The sequence below is a fragment of the Passer domesticus genome, chromosome 3 (genome assembly GCF_036417665.1).
Source record: "Passer domesticus isolate bPasDom1 chromosome 3, bPasDom1.hap1, whole genome shotgun sequence".
NCBI classification, from domain to species: Eukaryota; Metazoa; Chordata; class Aves; order Passeriformes; family Passeridae; genus Passer; species Passer domesticus.
This window is the reverse complement of record NC_087476.1, coordinates 34969135-34987553: the sequence shown is the minus strand read 5'-3', so window position 1 is coordinate 34987553 and position 18419 is coordinate 34969135. Positions and strand designations below refer to the sequence as shown.

The window sequence follows — 18419 nt, the reverse complement described above, 5'->3', positions numbered from 1 at the left end:
AAGAATTTGGTTGTGTGATGTTGATTGGCCTTGTTTGCCAGTAGTATCTCTGTCCAGCATTGAACTTGGCAGATCAACAGCAGGTGTTAATATCTAAAACTTAGTGGGTTTCCCATGGTTTTTTTTTGGACATGCTAAGAAGTACATTCAAATAAAGATCAGCAGGTTTTATACCAGGCAGTCTCTTGGCTGCTGGCCATTACTAAGTAATGCTGGTGCAGGTGTTTGTAAGTATGGTTCTGATGATGCAGTAGTTGTTAAAAGGAGGTAGCATTACTTCTGGAAAATAATTCCAGATTTCACGTCTAATGACTTTGTAGCTTACCCTCCAAGTGACAAATAGTAGTCTGGTCTTTCAGTACATCTAGATGCTCTTGCACATGTGTCCAAGAAATGCTGATGTAAGCAGCATTGATTGAAGACTCACTGGAGTCTAAACTGTTGTTTAAGTAGATAATTGGTCCTGATATAATCTATTCCATGTTTTCTTGTATATTTAAAAAAATCATCTTGGTTATTGATGTCTCTTCTGTGTTGCTGTTTGGTAGCTGTCAACACTTTTTAATCTTTTTAAGTACTTTTTAGGCTGTGTCTGGATTGTCCTCTACAAACCATATCTTTTACTAGAAGCTTTAGCTTAAAAAAGCATAGCTCATGTATTTGAAAGCCTGCTATGTCTACATGTCTCTGTATTTCTGTGTGTATATACATATATAAATAAAAGTGCTGTCTGGAATAGGCAGGATTAAAGTGAGGTAGAAGTAATCTACCAGTGTTATAGTAAGGACTGTAAAGGATTTGTGTTTGGATATTGGTGCTGATATTGCTATTCAAGAAAGTGGGTGTACTGGAGACAGAAGCCAGTAGAATTCCACAGAATTTTTTACCTACCTCCATGTCACACATAAAAGAGAAAAAGAAGTTATCATTTCCTGGGAAGACATATGCCTGCTCTTTTTTTTTTTCTATTTTATAAGCTGTAAATAACAGTTCACAGTTTCATTGGCTGGGTGCATTTCAGGTTGAATAAGTAGCATTTGAAGATATGAAGAATGAAAGGTAAAACTTCCCAGTGCCTTACAATAAGTTTTATGTCAAGGTATGAAGGATTTAGATGATTAAAAATTGAGATTCCAGATAGTGATCGTTGGAGTGATGCCTTATGAAGAGCTGTAATTCTGGTATTGACATTGGGGTTCTGTGTCTTTTGGGAGCTCCATAATTTTATTTAGTGTCTTAGAGGCCAGGTCAAGTCACACAACCTCTCTTCCACTGCCCTAGTTAGCAACTGGGCTTTGTAAATGAAATTGAGAGATCAACTATTTAACATGGGTTCAGTAGTCCTGTAAGGGTAGGATGCAGTGATGCCTGTTCTCACATGTTTTCTGCAGAAGATAATAATTCCAGAGGGTTATAGGGAGATCATAGTGACAAGGTGAAAGCTGGTGTGTACGTAAGGGGGAAAAGGACAGAATTAATGTCTTCAGTGTAGAAAAGCTAAGCTGCTAAGTGTTTGCTTTTGTGTGGTTTTCTGTACGTGCTATAGCTTCAAATCCAGACTGTAATATAGATGCTGCTATCTTTTGGCATGGGCTCTCAGTGCTGGTCATGTGAAGGAGTACTAAAGTATCATTTGGTTGCTATCTTATGCTCTTTAACAGGATTTACCATTTTCTTGAACTCCAGATCTCCTACTAGTGAATTTTTCAACAACTGCTGGAAGTAGTGCCAGATGGCATTAAATGAGCTTCTCAATCCCTGTGGTGGGAAAAGGAATGTAAATCTAGGATGCTCTGATGGTGTGAGACAGTTGAGCTCTGACCATTTTCGACTTACAAAACTGTTGTCATCCAAAAGTTGTCTAAAAATCACCACAATTATATGGATTCCAATCCCTCAGCTAACCAATGTTTGTTAGCTAAATTGTTATTCCTGTGAAGAAGTGGGGAGTTAGCAACTTTATTTTGATGCAGTGGGAAGGGCCATTGCAGTGGGTGAATGAGGCATATGGGCTACATTAAAGATATATAAGCTGATAATTCAAGTGGGAAGGCAATACTTGTGCACAGCATAGGAGTCTGGTTCTTAGAACTGTTCTGAAAGATGTGTTAAGGCTTCACAGAGGGTTTAATTGTGTGGGCCAAGCAAAAGGCTGCTTCCAGCCTCAGTGGGAATGACTGATGTTATCAACAGCTTTTGGAGAAGGGAAATAACATGACTTCCAAATGTGAAAATACATGATAGATGAGGGAAAAGTGGGTAGATCTCAGATCTCAACTCAGCTTTTTTTATAGGATGTCACTCAGAAACAGACCTTCAAGCCTTCGTTTAGGGAAGTGAATTGGAAACTAGTGAGGTTGTTGCATCTGCAGGTGGTTTTAACAAGTTCCTGTTTGTGAAAATGATAGAAATGGCTGGGATTTTCCTTAACTTACTTTGCTGAGTGAATTGCTTTGCAACAGGAGGAAGTTCTGCAGTGTGTATTCTGAAAAGACCACATGTGTCTCCTTACTTCTTCAAAATAATTCTCATAAGGTAGAGGACCTTCTCAGAAGCCTGATCAAGAGCTGGGACATGTTTGTGAAAAGTCAAAACAAAGCAGATGAATATCAGGATTTGATTTTCTGTGGCTGTGGAGATGACCTGTGTATCTGCTGAAACTTATTTTCATCCCAAGCCTAATTTTGCATAATTGCGTGTACCTGGCAAGCAGAGGCTCTAAAAAAGAAGCTTATAGTTTAATTCATGATGGTAACTGAACTGCAGGGCTGGTGTCAGTATTTTGCTTGTACAGACACTTCTTTCTTGCCTTTCTTCTGCAGTCTCTGGTGCTGACCTAATGAATTTGAATCACTTAGCTCTTTAGTGTTGAAATAGAAGTGTCTGTTGACCAAAAGCAATGAATTAAACTTTTTTTTCCTAGGCTCAGTAAAGATTATGTTGCTGGGTCCCACAGATTAGTTCTTAGAAACCTCTGTCTTACTCCTGGGGAATGTGTCTGTCTCTGCTTTTTGGGAAAAATTGGGGGTCAGTGGGGCTACCTTGAGTCCCTAGAGTTCAGTGCCTGTTGACTCGGTGGGTTAAAGGGCAAGGTTAACAAGGATGTGTATATTTCAGAAGTTGTTTGCTGCTGAAGTGATCTGGGGAGTGTTCCAAGACTGTTGGCACTTGTGGCCCTCTCCTAGTGGGAGTGGTGCAGATGTACTGCATTGCTCTGCAGTCCAGGTGACACTTGGGCTCTACAGCTGTGGGACTATTTTCTTCAAGAAAATTGCCAAGAATGGAGTCCCTGTACACACTGGGCTTAATCCTTCACATTTTACTAATGAAACAGCTTTTATGCCTCACTGTATCTTGTATTGCAGTCATTTGTCACAGTTTCTGTGTGTCAGAGAACTGACTTTGTTTAAATGTTACTGCTGAAGATCAGCTGGAAGACTGTGTCTGTTTTTGTTGTCATAGCTTGTGTGGATTTTACAGTGTGAACTCCTCGGTCACCCCAATGATTTGCTCTCACACCTGAAAAGAAAAACATCCAAGCAAGCAGTTATTTTCTTTAATTCTTTATTGGATGTTGGATTAGCAGTTTATTGTGTGTAAGGACTCATCACCAGTGATGTGTTGGCTGTTTCATGCTTCTACCATGTCCTTTCCCAAAAGGGTATTGAGGACACACTTCATTTGTAGGCATGCAGATCTTTGAGTAGGAGTACAAATAAGTGTCTGCCATGGGTAAGGGGAGGTAATAAGAATTAGTTGTTCTTGAGTATTTAAGTGGTATTAACTTTCAATTCCTCCCCAGCCCCATACTGTTTATAAGGCATGTGTAATACCAAGAGAAGGCTGCCCTAATCACCAAGACTTGGCCAGTTCTTCAAAATATATTTGAATCAGGGTTTTCAGAAGTTTAAATTCATGTTAAGATGCAAATGTTGAAATATGGGCAGGATTACTCCATCCTCTGCATTTCAGTTTTTCTGTGTATAGGTTGTCTTTTGGTGCAATGCCTAAGGAAAGAAAGAGGGAAGATGAGGGAACAGGAAAATGAGTAGGCACTGTAATGTTAAACTTTTTTTCATGTAAGCAGTGTAACTTGATAAAGATTGACTATTCCTGATGCAGGTATTCTTAGTCTTTTTCAAGAGTAGGCAAGACTCTTCTGTTAAACATGTTTTATCAAGGTCATGGATGACAAATTCTGAGGCAAGTCAGGTCTTTCTGTTGTACTGACTTCCACTGTAGACTTTGATAATGGAGTAGCTTTTTATGGGATGCTCAGGATAGCAGTGACCAGAGCATGGTTTTTATCGCTCCTATTTAGTATTTGAGTATGTTTCATAATAGTCTCATAGTGTTGCTCCCTTAGATCTTGGCAACAATTGAACATCTTCTAAATGGCAACAACAAAAATCTGCAGGTTTGATTGATTTTCTGTGTTTTGATTTCATCTATGTCTGATTTCCCAGCCTCACACTCAAACCCTTTATCTTCTGCGCATGATTTACATCAGTCTGTCCCACTAGGGAGGAATTCTGTGAAATCTCCAAGAAAATGCTCTGTACGTATGGTCAGTCCATGCTTGTGTGTCTCTGCCATGTGAAGGATCCTCTGAAGTGTTTAAAAGTAGATGACAGCATAACTTTAAAGGGCATGAAGCCTTATGAAGGCTACTAATTTTCTCTGCTTCTTGTGGACTGAGAAATTGATAGCCAAAGAGGAGAATTTCCTGCTCTTACAGCTCTCACTTTTGAAGAAATAGTGTAGTAGAGGCACACTGCTTTTAGCATTTTCCTACTGCTGCTCAAGATTCTTGAGACTACTTTGCTTTTCCTGCCCTGCTTACCTTCCCCCAGTGCTGGGTGTCCATGACAAGTTGTTGTCTGCAGGGCTGGCCTCCATGAGAAGAGTCCAGGACGTGTCCTGTGCCAGATACAGCCAGCTCCACGGTGGATCTGCTGCAATACACAGCTGAGCCCACCCACCAAGTTTGTGGCACCTCAAGAAAAACAAATTTAAGAATAAGAAGAAAATACTGGACAGACAGAGGAAGTGGGGAAAAAGAAATGGCAGAGAGAACACCAAGTTAGAGGTGGAGCAGGAGGTACAGGATGCACTCCATGGTGCTGGAGCAGATACGCTCTGCAACCTCTGGAAGAGACCCCTGTTCTCAGAAGTCACAGCTGCAGCATTTCCCAGTGCTACCAAAACCTTGCCATGTGCATTGAGTTCACTCCCTGCCACTGAAGAAAACAAAGAGATAGACCTTCCTCAGTCAGCTGTGGACATACAGTATTGCTGAAGGAGCTGGCTCCACTATTTCTGAGGATGAGGAAAAAGTGGGGTTGGAGTGATGGCATTATATCCCTTCTCTTAGCCTTACCATAGCCTAAAGGTGAGTCCAAACAGTATCCCTAAGTTACCATGCCCAGTTCCTTTTTTGGAGCACAGATCAGGATGCTATTAAGGGTGGAAAAGCACAAGTTGTGTTGTGTGCCTTGGGTAAACACAGGATCCTCACCAATGAGTGATGAACCTTGCATCTTCAAGCTTCAACACATGGCATGCAGATCAGTAATAGTGTTCTGGCTGGTTTGGAGAGAGGGGTTTCAAATACTGTGAAAACGAGAAAGCAAGGAGTAAAGCAAGCCAGGAAATCAGGATCTGGATCTCATTGTGGGAGATATAAAGAAAAGGATGGGTCATCTGGCACAGGACTGATCCCTGAACTCAGACTAAATGGGAAGATAAAAGAACTCTTCCCAGTAGCCTTGCAGGCAGTGATCTGTGGCGCAGGGTTTGCAGCAGTTCTTCTGTTCCTCTGAGTCAGCAGTATCAGCAAGATTGCAGTGTGAAGCCTCACTGGTGAGCTGATATTAGAGTATTCCGCCCCATCAGATTCAGCAAGGCTGCTTGATTTTCCTTGTGTCCAAAATTTTGCTTGGATGAGAGGTGGTGGCTTAAATTAACCTGAATAAACCAGATGTTGGCAATTGCTGGAAGGCAAGTGGAATACTTGGCAGAGGCTAGCTTGTCACTTTGCAGAGTATGGTAAGGTCTGCTTTTTCTGGAATCTTGCAAACCATATGCTGGACCCTTGAAACTGTTTTTAATGCTTTTTATCTTGCTATTTTGATCATGTTTTCTTCAGAGCTGGCTGAAAATACTGAAAATCAATACAAAAGATGTTTTGTTTGTGCTCATAAAGTCTTCTCTTTAGGTTGTGAAACACATTTACTAAAGCAGTTGAGAGTTGTAGTTCACTAAGAGAGGGAGTATAGTATACTATCCATCTGCACTAACATCACAAGTGATATTGGACATCAGCCTTGAAATGTATGCAGGTGGAATACTAGAACAGTATTTTCTGGCAAGTGGGGCATTCACTGGGCATCACGGTTTAGTTGTAGGTGCAGGAAATGACAGTGCACAATATCACCACTGACTTCTGGACCAGCCAAGTTTAAATACTTTTCTGTGTCTCTTTTCTGCCCAGGACAAAATGTGATCTCATGCTTTCTTGTAGATTATATCTGTATCTTAACTTAGTTTGATGAGAGGGATTGGATGCTAAAAGGCCCTGATGTTATGCTAATGTTATGTCTTTATGTAATTTTTACTCTGGCCATCTGAGCGCAGGCAGCACGTCAGTCAGTTGCCTTTCCTAGAGTCTGTTTTTTCTAGCTGTTGATAAAACTCAAATGTCTTATGATGTTTTTTGTAGAGGGGATTTTGTGAGTAGACAGACTTGATCATGCTTGAAGACCACCAAACACTGCCTCTCACGTGTACTGAGAACTGCAGGTTGCCGACAGGACATGTCTGCAGCTTGGGTCTGACTTGTGGCAATCAACTCCTTTTCTTTGTAAGCCAATATGCAAAATTACCACAGGTAAAAAGCAAATTGGCAGGAACTTCTCTGTTGCAATTGGGCAGAGTTCTGACAAAACAGTTAAGCCATATGCTTTGACAAGGTTGCTGTATAGACTCAAAGAAAGAATAAAAAAGAAAACAGCATTCTTTGCTAATTGTTTTTCAGTGTTTAGGAGACTAGGTTATGGCTGAGATGCAAAACACTGGTGAAGGTAGATTGGAGAGTTTAGTGTCCACTTGAGCTAAGATTGTTCTACCATGCCCTTACGTCTTTTCAAGAAAGTATCTTAAACTTTTCTGTCCTAACAAGTGATGCAAGGCTGTGGCTTGGCAGTACAGTGCATCACTTCAAAGTGACTCTTGGCCTTGCACGAGAGCAGATGACATGATGGCAGCAGGTGCTTCCACAGCAGATGGTCAGGGCTTGGCCTGCAGAGCCTGGCAGGCTCCTGGTGCCTCTGGCATAGTTTTGTTATATATCTTAAATCACTCTGGTACTTTACAGAATGTTCTAAAATGGTCCTCCACAGAAGTGAGAGAAAGACATGACTGCTTGAAGCATGAATAAAACATGCTGATTGTCGCCCACGTTGTTTAAATGTATGCAGGTTTACCAGCGTAGAGGAGGGCCCTCAGAGCAGGGCAGTGATGGGTGGTCCTGCCACAGTGCAGGACAGCACTGCGAGGGACATGTCTCTAACACAATTGAAGAGCCAACCTAGATGCACTTCAGTGGGAGTTCAAACTGCTCTTCACAGGACTCTTCCTTTCACTCGTTGTTTCAGGGAGTGTAGGGCTTGTATGAAAGGGGCAAACCAGCTGGCTTGTTTCCTACCTCTGAAGGCTGCTGTTTCTCATTTTATATATATAAAGGTCAAATATAGATGAAAACTTTATCTTATCATTGCATCAGTCCTTTAGCAGTCCTGCAGTTTTCAAATCCAACCTTTTCAAATGGAGACTTGGGTTTGGATCCTGTTGCATGACTCTATTGTGCTTGTAGCTCCTAATCTAAGTTTTATAGCTTAATCTAAATGTATTTATAGGAGAATGTACGTTCTGCTAAGGGAAAGCAAGGCAGAAGCAATTCACCATATTTAGTGTGCCAGTGTTTTGAAAACAAGTACATTTTATTAGGAGTTATGTTTTGTTGCTGGCAAGTGAAACAATGTTGTTTTCGTATGGGAGCCTAACCTGCAACTATCTGATATGATATTTCATTCTATAAAATGACTATGAAAGACCCTACATTAGAGCTTTTCTGGTTTTGAGAAGTTGATTTAAACTTCAGATTGCTTTGTTGGTGGCAAATGGCAAGAGTGTTAACAGGCAAGGTTTGCTATGTTTGTAATAGGTGAATTTAAAGAGCTGCTTCTTGTTCATCAGAAAGCTGGAAATTGCTTAGACAGTATTATGAGAAACTGCCTTTCAAAGATCATGCTCCATATCATGCTTAAGGGTTAAATTGACACTTGTGGGTATTCCAGTCTAGAGATGTGACTGCACAAAGCTTCACTGCCTGGATGTGAGCCTGTGTGATGGATTCCAAGTTCCTCACTCATCAGTAGCTTGATAGGAGATTTCTGCTGCCAGTGGCAAATGCATCATCCAGAGGCACTGGTGACTTGAAACTGTTGATAGCAATTTAGTACTCTCAGTTTTTTTTACTGTTAGTAGTCCTCACTGCATCTTCTGTCTCTCAGGTGGATGTTCCATTGAATTTAACGTTTTGGGTTTTTTTGCAACATCAAGAAATCTGCAGTACGTGAAATGCTACCTGCTCATGTTGAAAAGTCAAGTTGGTTGGAAGTAGGCTTCAGTTTTTTCAAGATTTTTGAGATTTAAGCTCACTTGTGTGACAGAAAAAATTATTATTGTTTAACTGATGTCCACTGCTCAATTTCTTTATGTCCACTCCCCTGTCCACAAGGGAGTGGACATAAAGAAATTGAGCGGTTTTACATTTTACCTTTTTTGTTGTTTTTCTTAGCAAGGAGAGGGTAAAGCTGTGCCTAGCTGTGAAATATATCAGTCATTTTGTTAAAAAGTCTGTTTTAAGGCACAGCATTCACATGTGAAGGAGCCGTCTGATTTTATGAGCTCTTCTGCTTTATGGTAGGTACACAGATAAGAGAAAATTGATTGAAATGGTAACAGCCATGTTAGAAAATACTTGCAATGTGCTTCCAGGAGGTTGTACTGTTGCACTGGCTTCTGCAGAGCTTTGTCTTAACTTGGTTTCTTTTTCCTACAGGCATGTTCAGTTTTCAACAGGGCTGCCTGCATGGTTGTGGGCATTTAATTTCGAGTTAAAAATTTCGGGTTGTGTCATTTCAGGGCATCCACTGATGAAAAAACTGGGCTCAGAATAATCTTGCTGAGAGAGTAATAAAAGTATGGACCATGGTCTGTATATTGAGTCAGATGTGTCAGCTTCTGAGGCTGCCTAGTCAACTGATCTCTTTCCAGCACAAAGGCTGTAGCTAATTACCATGTCACTGAAGTTGTTTGCACATTGTCTCATCCCCACAATTATTTTTTTTTGTTTTGTTTTGTTAATGCATTCTCAAAATGTGACAGCTAAGTATTGGAGCTGGAACACCAGGCTTCTTGCAATATATTTCCAGTCTCGTTCAGCTTTTTACTGGATTACAAATTGCTGTTCTGGGCAGAGTTGATAGTGTAGTGATAGTTTCATTTTTACAATTGTATTAAAACCAGGTGGTTTTCTGAGGAAAGGAGATAATTTGGAGGTGGAATTCTTCTCAGACTGCAGCATGGCAACTGAAAGAGCTCAGGTGCTATGCCTCAGCTGATTACCACTTTCTGCCAGATGCGTTTGGAGTGTAAGATCAGCCCAGCATGTAAAGGCTGATTAGGATTAGAAATTGCTGTAGTGCAGAGATTACAGTAAATAGCCCAGTGCTATTGTGGCAAACGTGAAATCCTTGTGTTTCCAGTGTAGCTGTACTCTCTGCCTAAAAGCTGCAGTTGATCCTGTGCTGATATTCCAGTGAGCTCCCAAGTGATAATAGTTATGAATTGATATGGCCAACAAGTAATGCTAGGGGTTGGTCATTCATTGAAAGGATAATCAAGGCCACAGCTGGAATCCTGGTATCAGGCTGTGAATGTGCCTAATGTCAATAGGCAATTGACAATAGTAATTTAAGTAGACTTTATTGACTGTTGCCCTTCTGAGCAATAATCTTGCGACTCTATAATGCCTTTAAAATTGCTTTGTTGTTTGCAGCAAGAGCCAAGATGCAAGAGAACTGTCACTTTAATGCTTACATGGATGGAAAGGACAATTCCCTTAGAGGAAATTGAATAAATGCTTTGAAGGCTCGGCAGAAGATTGGCTGGTGGTTCCAGTTTTGTCTCTAAATTAATGTGTATTTTGGTTAAGGCTTCCAGGTTGGAAGTGCTGAAGGAAATGTCTTGTAGAATGAGGTATGAGATTTGCCATGTGGGATAAAAGTTCTTTTTTGTGCAAAGTTATTGGTCAAAACCTATTCATAATGTTGGCAGGGTTTTTTCCATTTCTCTTCTTCCCCTAGAGTTTGGCATTTAAGAAGCCATATTACAATAGGATGAGAAATAGCATTTCTTCAAGATAACTGCTGTTATATTTTAATCTCATAACCATTGGTTGGTGTCCACCAAATGCAAATGAATTCTTTCATGTCTTAAACTATTAAGAACTATGCAAAAAATGCACTGCAATAATGATTTGTGACTCAGCTCTTACTTCCAGTAAATCAATAAAAGAGAGAAGTGGCACATTTAGCTCCAGAATTACGTGGTGTTTCATATGTGCTTAAGCAGAAATGCTTAATTGTTGTATTTGAGCAGAAAAATGCATGTTTCTGTTGAGCTAGTTGTGGAGCAGAATTTGTGTGGAAAGAGGGTTGGAAGTGAGTTCTGTGGGTGAGAGGAAAAGATCATTAAAGCTGTGATTTCTCATCTTTTCTCTACTTTGCTGAACTTGTATTACTGTCTGAGACAGATTCTTTGATATTCAAGGTGGGTGAATTCTGTACAAATGAGTTTCAAGCTACGACTTTGGATAGGGAGAAGATTCCGTGCTTGATGACCATTACTTTTCCTATAGTGAAGATGCTTAAAAAAGCTGTGGTAGCTGTAGTGGGGAAGAAGACAGGCAGAATTCTTGAACCAAGGGGTCTTTCCCCCTTAGTTTGGTGTTCTGGCTTTGTATGTGTGAGGCTAAAATGGTGCTTTCCATAGTGTGTTTGTACTAGAAGGTTTGTGTAGCCTATCTTCTGTTATTCCAGATATGTAATTCCTGAGTAAAGATGAAACTTTTATTCTTCTGACTGGTTGCATCACGGATGTCAGCAAGGTCTCAGACTTTGTTCATAAAACAAGTATATATTTTATATTAACAAATATATTAATATCTATAACATATATTAATCTAATTGATTTGCAATCTTAAAGACTATACTTAAAACCTCAATGAGTGCTCCTTAAAACTTCTTTGTGCTGAAGTATTTGTCCTTTGTGTTGAAGTTGTTTTCTAAGTACTTGTCCTCACAAGAGTCTGAGCTTCTGCAGCTGACCTGAATGTCAGTTCTGCTACTCTCCTTGAGAGAACTCCAAAGTAAACATTAAAGGTGGTGCACACTGTTCTGCCCAGTGCACAGAGGCAGTGGAGCTCTAAGTTCTGAGAACTTTTATGTAAAAAATATTCATAGTTCATGAAACTTGAAGGAATTGCTTTAAGCAATATCAATTTTTTTTAACACAGTGTAATCACACTTTCTCCCCATTATTAGTAGTTAGAGACAGCTGCTGAAGTAGCACCCTTTTAGATCCAGTAGAAGACCATCTGATGGTTGGCTTTTATTTCCTGTTTCCAAGAGAGCTGAACCTGAACCTCTCAGGAGGAAAAGCCATACATGTAAATAATTAAGTGCAGCATAACTGATGTAACACTGCTAGTGAGCCAGGGTGATTTTGCAGATGACTTAAAGCTAGATATCTTGCCTTGATATGTTGGTTAAGGAGGGGTGCAAACCACACGGAAGTATGTCGGAATAAAATCCAGCAGTGTGTATGGGCAGTAGATTTTTCACTTTGTTTCAAAAGAGGTGTATAATGATATAGCAAGTGGTACACTGTTGTATTTAAAAAGGAGTAGTGAGATGATTCTAAGGCTAATTAAAATCACAGGTTGAGAAATTGGAGGATGCTTCAAGAGAAATTTGCTAGTACTCAGTCAGTTACCCTGTAAATGACCCTTCATGTGATTGATAGGTTCTGCAAAACACTTAATATTTTGGGGAGTATGATATGCCTGTGAGTAGGCAGGGAGGAAGAAATAGTACATAAAAGCTTGTCTTGGTGTGGGGTGCTGTTGTGTGGTTCAAAGACTGATTGTCATGACTTCTCAAACTTCAGGATCTGCAGCAAGTATTTGTCCTCACGCGAGTCTGAGATTTATTTTGGGAGTAGGAGTATTTGGAGTAAGGCTGGAGGGAGGAGGTAGCACCCCCAAGAGCTACAGCTGCATTATTGGGAGTCTAAAATACCTGGAGAGCACATGCTCAGTGGAAGATTGTGTTCAGGTTTGTTGAGTTGGCATAGGCGTGGAAGTTCCAAGACAATATCTGAAAGATGCTGGACTTTGATAAAAGGTAGGCTTGCTGGCACCAAGGTGAGATCCAGCAACCCTTGAGGAAGACTTCTGGGGAGGAAGGAGGAGACAGCATGCACTGCTGTTGGGGTTATTGTTACAAGCCAGATCAAGATGTGAATTTGTGTAAGACAAGGTGAACTGGAAGAGAAAATAAAAAATAATAAATTATAACCTCACAAATTAATTCCAAACTCTTTTTTATGGAGCTGCCTGATAAAAAGCCAACAGTATTCAAATTAGCTGATGCTCTTATGAGCAATTTTTGTAGAAGAAGAAACTGGTAACTTTGTTCTGCTTTCTGATTCTTCTTTGTGGTCAGGTTTCTGTAGACAGGGAAGTTCTGCTCTTGCATTGGTTAGCACAGGGCTCCCGTAGCTTCCTAATACAGTTCTGTCTTGCAGGGGAAGGACTCTACTCCTACTTGCCTACTTAACTTTCTTAGTTGAGGCCTGTAAACTCTTACTCTGTCCTGCTTCTTTCTGTTCTTGACTAGCTTGGATTTGGAACAATCCTGCATTTCCTTTTAATAGGTTAAAGGCATTATTTAAATACTTATAAGTGAGAAAAAAAAAAAACCAAAACTCCAGAAGACTATTGTAGCATTTGAGTAGTAGGAAGGTCTGTAAGGGGATTAGTTCTGGAGAGATTTTGCAAAGTTTAGGAACTGAATGTATGACATAGCTCAGATGCTGAGGCAGCTTGTGTGTTAATTCAGTCTGGAATGACAGCTGCTCTTAAGTTGGCACTGCTACTTCTCTGAGCAGAGAGGTCTTGTGCTCTGCTGCTGTTTCTCTGCATACTGAAATGTAAATTGTGAATAATTAATCATGAACTGGGAAATCCCAGGTCTGCTTATTAGAGAATTTTGGGGGGAGGGGGCGAAGCAGGGGGGCCAAAACAAAACAGGAAAAAAACACAGCCCAGATCCAGAATACCATCTGGAAAGGTAAAGGACTAAGAGTTTCTTTAAAGTATTGTATAATCTCTCCCATTAAGGAAATAAAACCAAACAACTAGAAACTAGTTTTTAATGAGACAGAAAGAGTCTGAAATTCTGAAACCTTTGAAACATTCTTCCTTTTTTTTTTACCTTGAGCTTAACAAACACTAAAGCTAGTCCCATCCTTTAGTGGGCTCTGAACCCTCTGCCATTCTTGCTCTCTGTGGCAGGTTTGTCTTTTTATTAATGGAGGTGTTAATTAGTGAAGAGAAGCAAACCTAGAGTATGATTAAGTTGCAGCTGTCTTAAGTCAGGGTGAAAAAATTGGCCTGTCCAAGAGCTTAAAGACTGCTGTTTAGATTTAAGTTACAGTGTCAGAGAATTGTTAACTTTTTCTTCTATTACATTGATTTTCCATCTCAGAGCTTAACTAGAAAAAGTATATTGAAGTAAAATTATAATTTTTAAAAGTATCTTTAATTAGAGAAGTCTTTAAAATAGCAACTATGAAAATTTGAAGAGAGGAAGTATGAGAAATCACATATTGTGATTTGGCAATTGTGATTTAGTCCCACAGTAAACAAGTAGATTCAAATAAAGCATGTATAGGTCTTCATTCTCCAATTACTTCACTTCTGTGAAATTTGTGGTAGAAAACTTGCTGCTATTGCAGTATGATTCTGATTTCTGACTCTGTTTGTAATTTGTATTTGAGCTCAGTGTCTGGGTTTGGGGATTAGCTGTCAGTGTACTGGGTGCCTGCAGTAGCAGAAACTTCTTCAGGAAGGTACCTTTAATCCTTGTTTGCCCTACTTGTGAGTGCCCCAAATGGAATCAACTTTGCAAGTTTGCTTCATATGGTTTCTGTTGGGTTGTTCTTCATCTGTGACTTTTTAATATTACCTATTTTGTATTAGCAAATGTACCTGTGACTTCCTTGGAAGACTAATCTTTATTGCCTCTTGTCCACCCAGTAAATGTCTGAATCTGTATATTTTGAAAATGTGGTTTCTAGATTTTTTTCCCTGCATATGATTTATTTTTCCTTATATCTGTTCTTTCTTACCACATTAAAGTAAAATTAATTTTTCCAACTCTTATTTTAAATTTAGCTTAGCCACCAAACTCTGCTGCTCAGTTTCTTAAAGTTAGCTGTGCTGGTGCTTCTTTCCAGATGCTGATGGTTGCTGGTTAAGCTGAGACTCTGTGATACTGGGAAAAGAAATCCAAGAAATTTGAATACCTTATCTTTGTGGTGTGACTAAATAGGAAACAGCTCTGCAAGAATTATTCCCCCACCCCCAATCTCCTTTTTCAGGCCTCAGATGACAAGCGACATCTTCATGCATGGTTTAATTCTTTTCTGTGCACTGAAAGTAGTAGACTTAATTTTAATCATGCCTCTCTATTTTGCACACTATAATTACTCATGTCCTAAAACATTCAGAGCTGCAGACTGAGATGCTGTACCCTCCAGCAGTTTGGAGAGGAGACAGAAATGACTGAGTGACTTCAGAAGCAGTGCTGTGGCATCATATAGCAGTGCCTTGTTGTCTCCATTGCCAGCATTTCTGTGGATGGACTCCTCTGAGGTTTCATTATCTAAAGTGCACCCATGGAATACACAATTTATAGCATTGCTCTTTCACAGAAATCTACATACTGAAGCCCAAGACAGAAAGCTGACAAATTTGATGCATTTCCTTATATGAATAAGACAAATGCTGTCACCTGCAGTAAAATCTTGGAGCGGGGTAAACAGTGAGTAAGCCACTTGTGACTTGCTTCTAGGCTTTTACAAACCACTGTCTTCTGTAATGCATTAATCAGCAGTACAGAATAAAAGATCATTGGCCTGTTTGTACCACAGGATCAAGGAGAATTCTTGGAGCTCTGTGATCTTGAGCTGCTGTCATTCAATAGTATGGCTTTGCTATTATAATACTTTGTCTGCAGAACTGCCTCCTTCAAGGGTAGTATTACTGAGGTTATAGAAGTAAGCACATTTCAGAAGGTGTTCTGCAAAAAACTTCAAACCCATCTTCCATAACCAAGACAACAAAATGCCATGACAACATACATTTTCAGTTCAAACTTGGCAAATGGATCACATAATTTTTGTCTCCTGTATCATCCCAGAAAATCATTCCCCTGGTCTGAAACTGAGGACAACTTGCAGATTTTATGCCCATACAATAGACAATTTCATATGCAGGCAAGCACTATGGTTTTCCCAAGCTTGTGACTCTGTGCTAGAGATCTGTTGGATCTCAAATAAACAAAGTCTTTGTAATAGAAGGTAAAAAACCCATAAAGATTACATGCCAGGAATTCAAAAAAAGACACAAACCAGCCAACCAAAACCTGAACTTTTAAATGCTTCTGGTGTAGCAGTGTGGATTTCTGTACACACCAGGTGGGTCTCAGTTGCTGATGTGACTCACTGATCTATTTAGACAGATTTGTTCTCTGAACTTTTCCTGTCATGCAAAGGCAGAATCAGTAGTTGAATTCTGAGCCTTGACTTTCCACTCTTAGCAACATTTATGCTCTCCGTTGCTTGGGATTGTGTAGGGGAAGGAAAGGAACTCTGCCAAGTGGTGACCCTACTGCCCAAGTGAATTGGAGTCCTGTAGACTCACTTAGTTTAGATGTGCAAGGAGTAGTTGCAAAATATCCTGTATGATTTTGAGGTAGAATATCTGTTGTGACTGACTTGAACAGTTGGAGGAAAATTTCTAGTGTGAGATAGGGAAGAAATCATTAACAATGATTCCTCTGAGGGAAAGTAAAAGATGAGTATTTTAATTTCAGATAATACTTAGTCTAGTAATTAAACTTTAATTTATTTTTTTTTTTTTGCTTAGGTCTTCCAATTTTAAGCCTCAGCCCTACAGTTAGATCTGTGTTTTGTGCTCTTTGTGCTGCATGAAGTTGCCTCCTTGAGTCTTGCTAGGGCTGTGTCTGGCATCACAGAGGTTTTGGGCATGCAGTTGCAGTGTGCAGTTTCCAGCTGTGTCTCAAAAATAGGTGATAGCTTGTGGAAGGTAATTGCTGGCTGCTAACTGGAGTCGGTAGATAACAGGGGATGTAGTGAATCACAGATCCTGTGGAATATAGAGGATAATGGAAATCTTGCTGCCCCACTGTTCATGATTTAACTGCTTACCTTAATTTCATGCACTCTTCTGTGCCAGTTTACTTATTCTTAATGTACAAGACACCAAGCTGTATGCTATCATTTTTCCCTGAGACAGTTTAATGTCTTACTTCTTCTATGTAAGCTGCAGTTGCTTCAGTATAAACCAGTGTCATTCCTTGTGTTCTTTCTCGCTGTTGAAGGGGTCTTAATGCATGCCTGAATGCACTCTTCTGCTTTCTGGGTCTGTAGAAGCTTTAGGAGGTGTGCTGGAGCTTGCTGATTAAAACAGCCTGACAGAGTATCTGTTTCTGGTGATGCCTCTTTTTGCTGATGTGACTGGATTCAGTGTGCTTGATATGTTACCTGTAGTTGAAAAATTCAATAGTACTTATTTCTCTAACCCAGAGGTAATGAACTGCACCAATTAACTTAAAAACCTGCAAGCAGTGAAGTCATACAATGTTGTGCACCCTAACTTCATCTGGGATAAAGATGGAGAAATGGTTGGTCATAGACGGGACAGAACTGTTGGAAAACTGTTGTTGGATGAAAGAGTTAGACCACTGCTGCTACCAGCATGTACTAATATAATCTCAATTTGGGTTTTTTGTTGTTGTTTTGGTTTCTTTTTTTTGATCGTGGGATGTAAGCACTGAACTTCCTGTTTGTCATAACCATGGCCTGCAGCCTGGTGGTCTGAGAACTTGGCCATGCTGCAAACTTTTTATTGTACTTGTAGCACCTAACACCTTCCTTTTGTCTCTCCTACAGACTTGATCCAAGCAACTAATGAAACCAACGTGAATATCCCTCAGATGGCTGATACGCTTTTTGAGCGAGCAACGAATAGTAGCTGGGTGGTCGTGTTCAAAGCCTTAGTCACCACACATCATCTCATGGTCCATGGCAATGAGGTAAGTGTGAACAGCTCTCTCAAGGCCACGTTGGCACTGAACACACTCCAAGCCAAAAGTGTTAGTAGTGCAGTGGTACCTCGTCTGAACCAGAAAGGACCTGGGAACAAAAGGCAAGAATGATTCTTGATGAAGATAAAACTTACTGTTAGCAGCAGAGTGTATGTTTATCTGTCTTTCCATTTACAAAGCCATAACATAAGACCAAGATGCAGCCTGTGCCAGGATGCTGACAGTTTATGAACTGAATCTGAAAACAGCTACACAGGATTAAATACTACCTGGGATTTTTTTGACTGAGGTCAGATTTGATGTTTTGGCATTTGTAAACGGCCATCCAAATAGTTGCTGTCTCTGCATGGGATATTAAAATCTTCCTAGAGCTGTGAATTTAGCTTGATAGCCTTTTCGATCAAGTTATCCTTGCTTTTTATTGACCTGTATAGACAGGTATGTTTGCATAAAAAGAGACAGCACATTTAAAGAACTTCAGTACGACTGTGAAACAATTCCTTCCTGGCTGTGTATAAAGTGTTTTCATGCAATGAACTTCTCACAGTGTAAATTCTTACTCCTGTTTTTCCATTCCAAGTTTTGGTCAATGTTCTCACCTGATTTCTCTAACTGTTTCAGGCTGTTAGTCCCTGTATTTGATGAGGGGCTTTGGTTGTTATTAAATCAGGCCCTCAGCTTGGCTGAAACTGAGGTCTGCTGGACTGAGAAGTCTGGGGCTAGCCTGGATGTGTGCTTTGCAAGCACATAAATATTGAGCTCCCTCAAATCCCTGAGAATTAAACATTTTTATTGCTCCTTTTGCAATATATTTTTTGTTTTATGCATAATCTATTTTCTATATGTGCAGTAGAATACTTACTAGAGATTCTGACTAAA

General features: G+C 40.0%; 1 protein-coding gene across 7 annotated transcripts in view; it reads left to right on the top strand.

The window, feature by feature from the left end:
• Positions 1-18419, top strand: part of SNAP91 (synaptosome associated protein 91) — a 64092-nt gene that overhangs the window by 1834 nt on the left and 43839 nt on the right. For all 7 annotated transcript variants that reach the window (XM_064412555.1, XM_064412560.1, XM_064412557.1 and 4 more), the window contains exon 3: positions 17386-17528. In XM_064412555.1, the coding sequence (XP_064268625.1) occupies positions 17386-17528 (143 nt within the window). The remainder of the gene's footprint in view (positions 1-17385; positions 17529-18419) is intronic.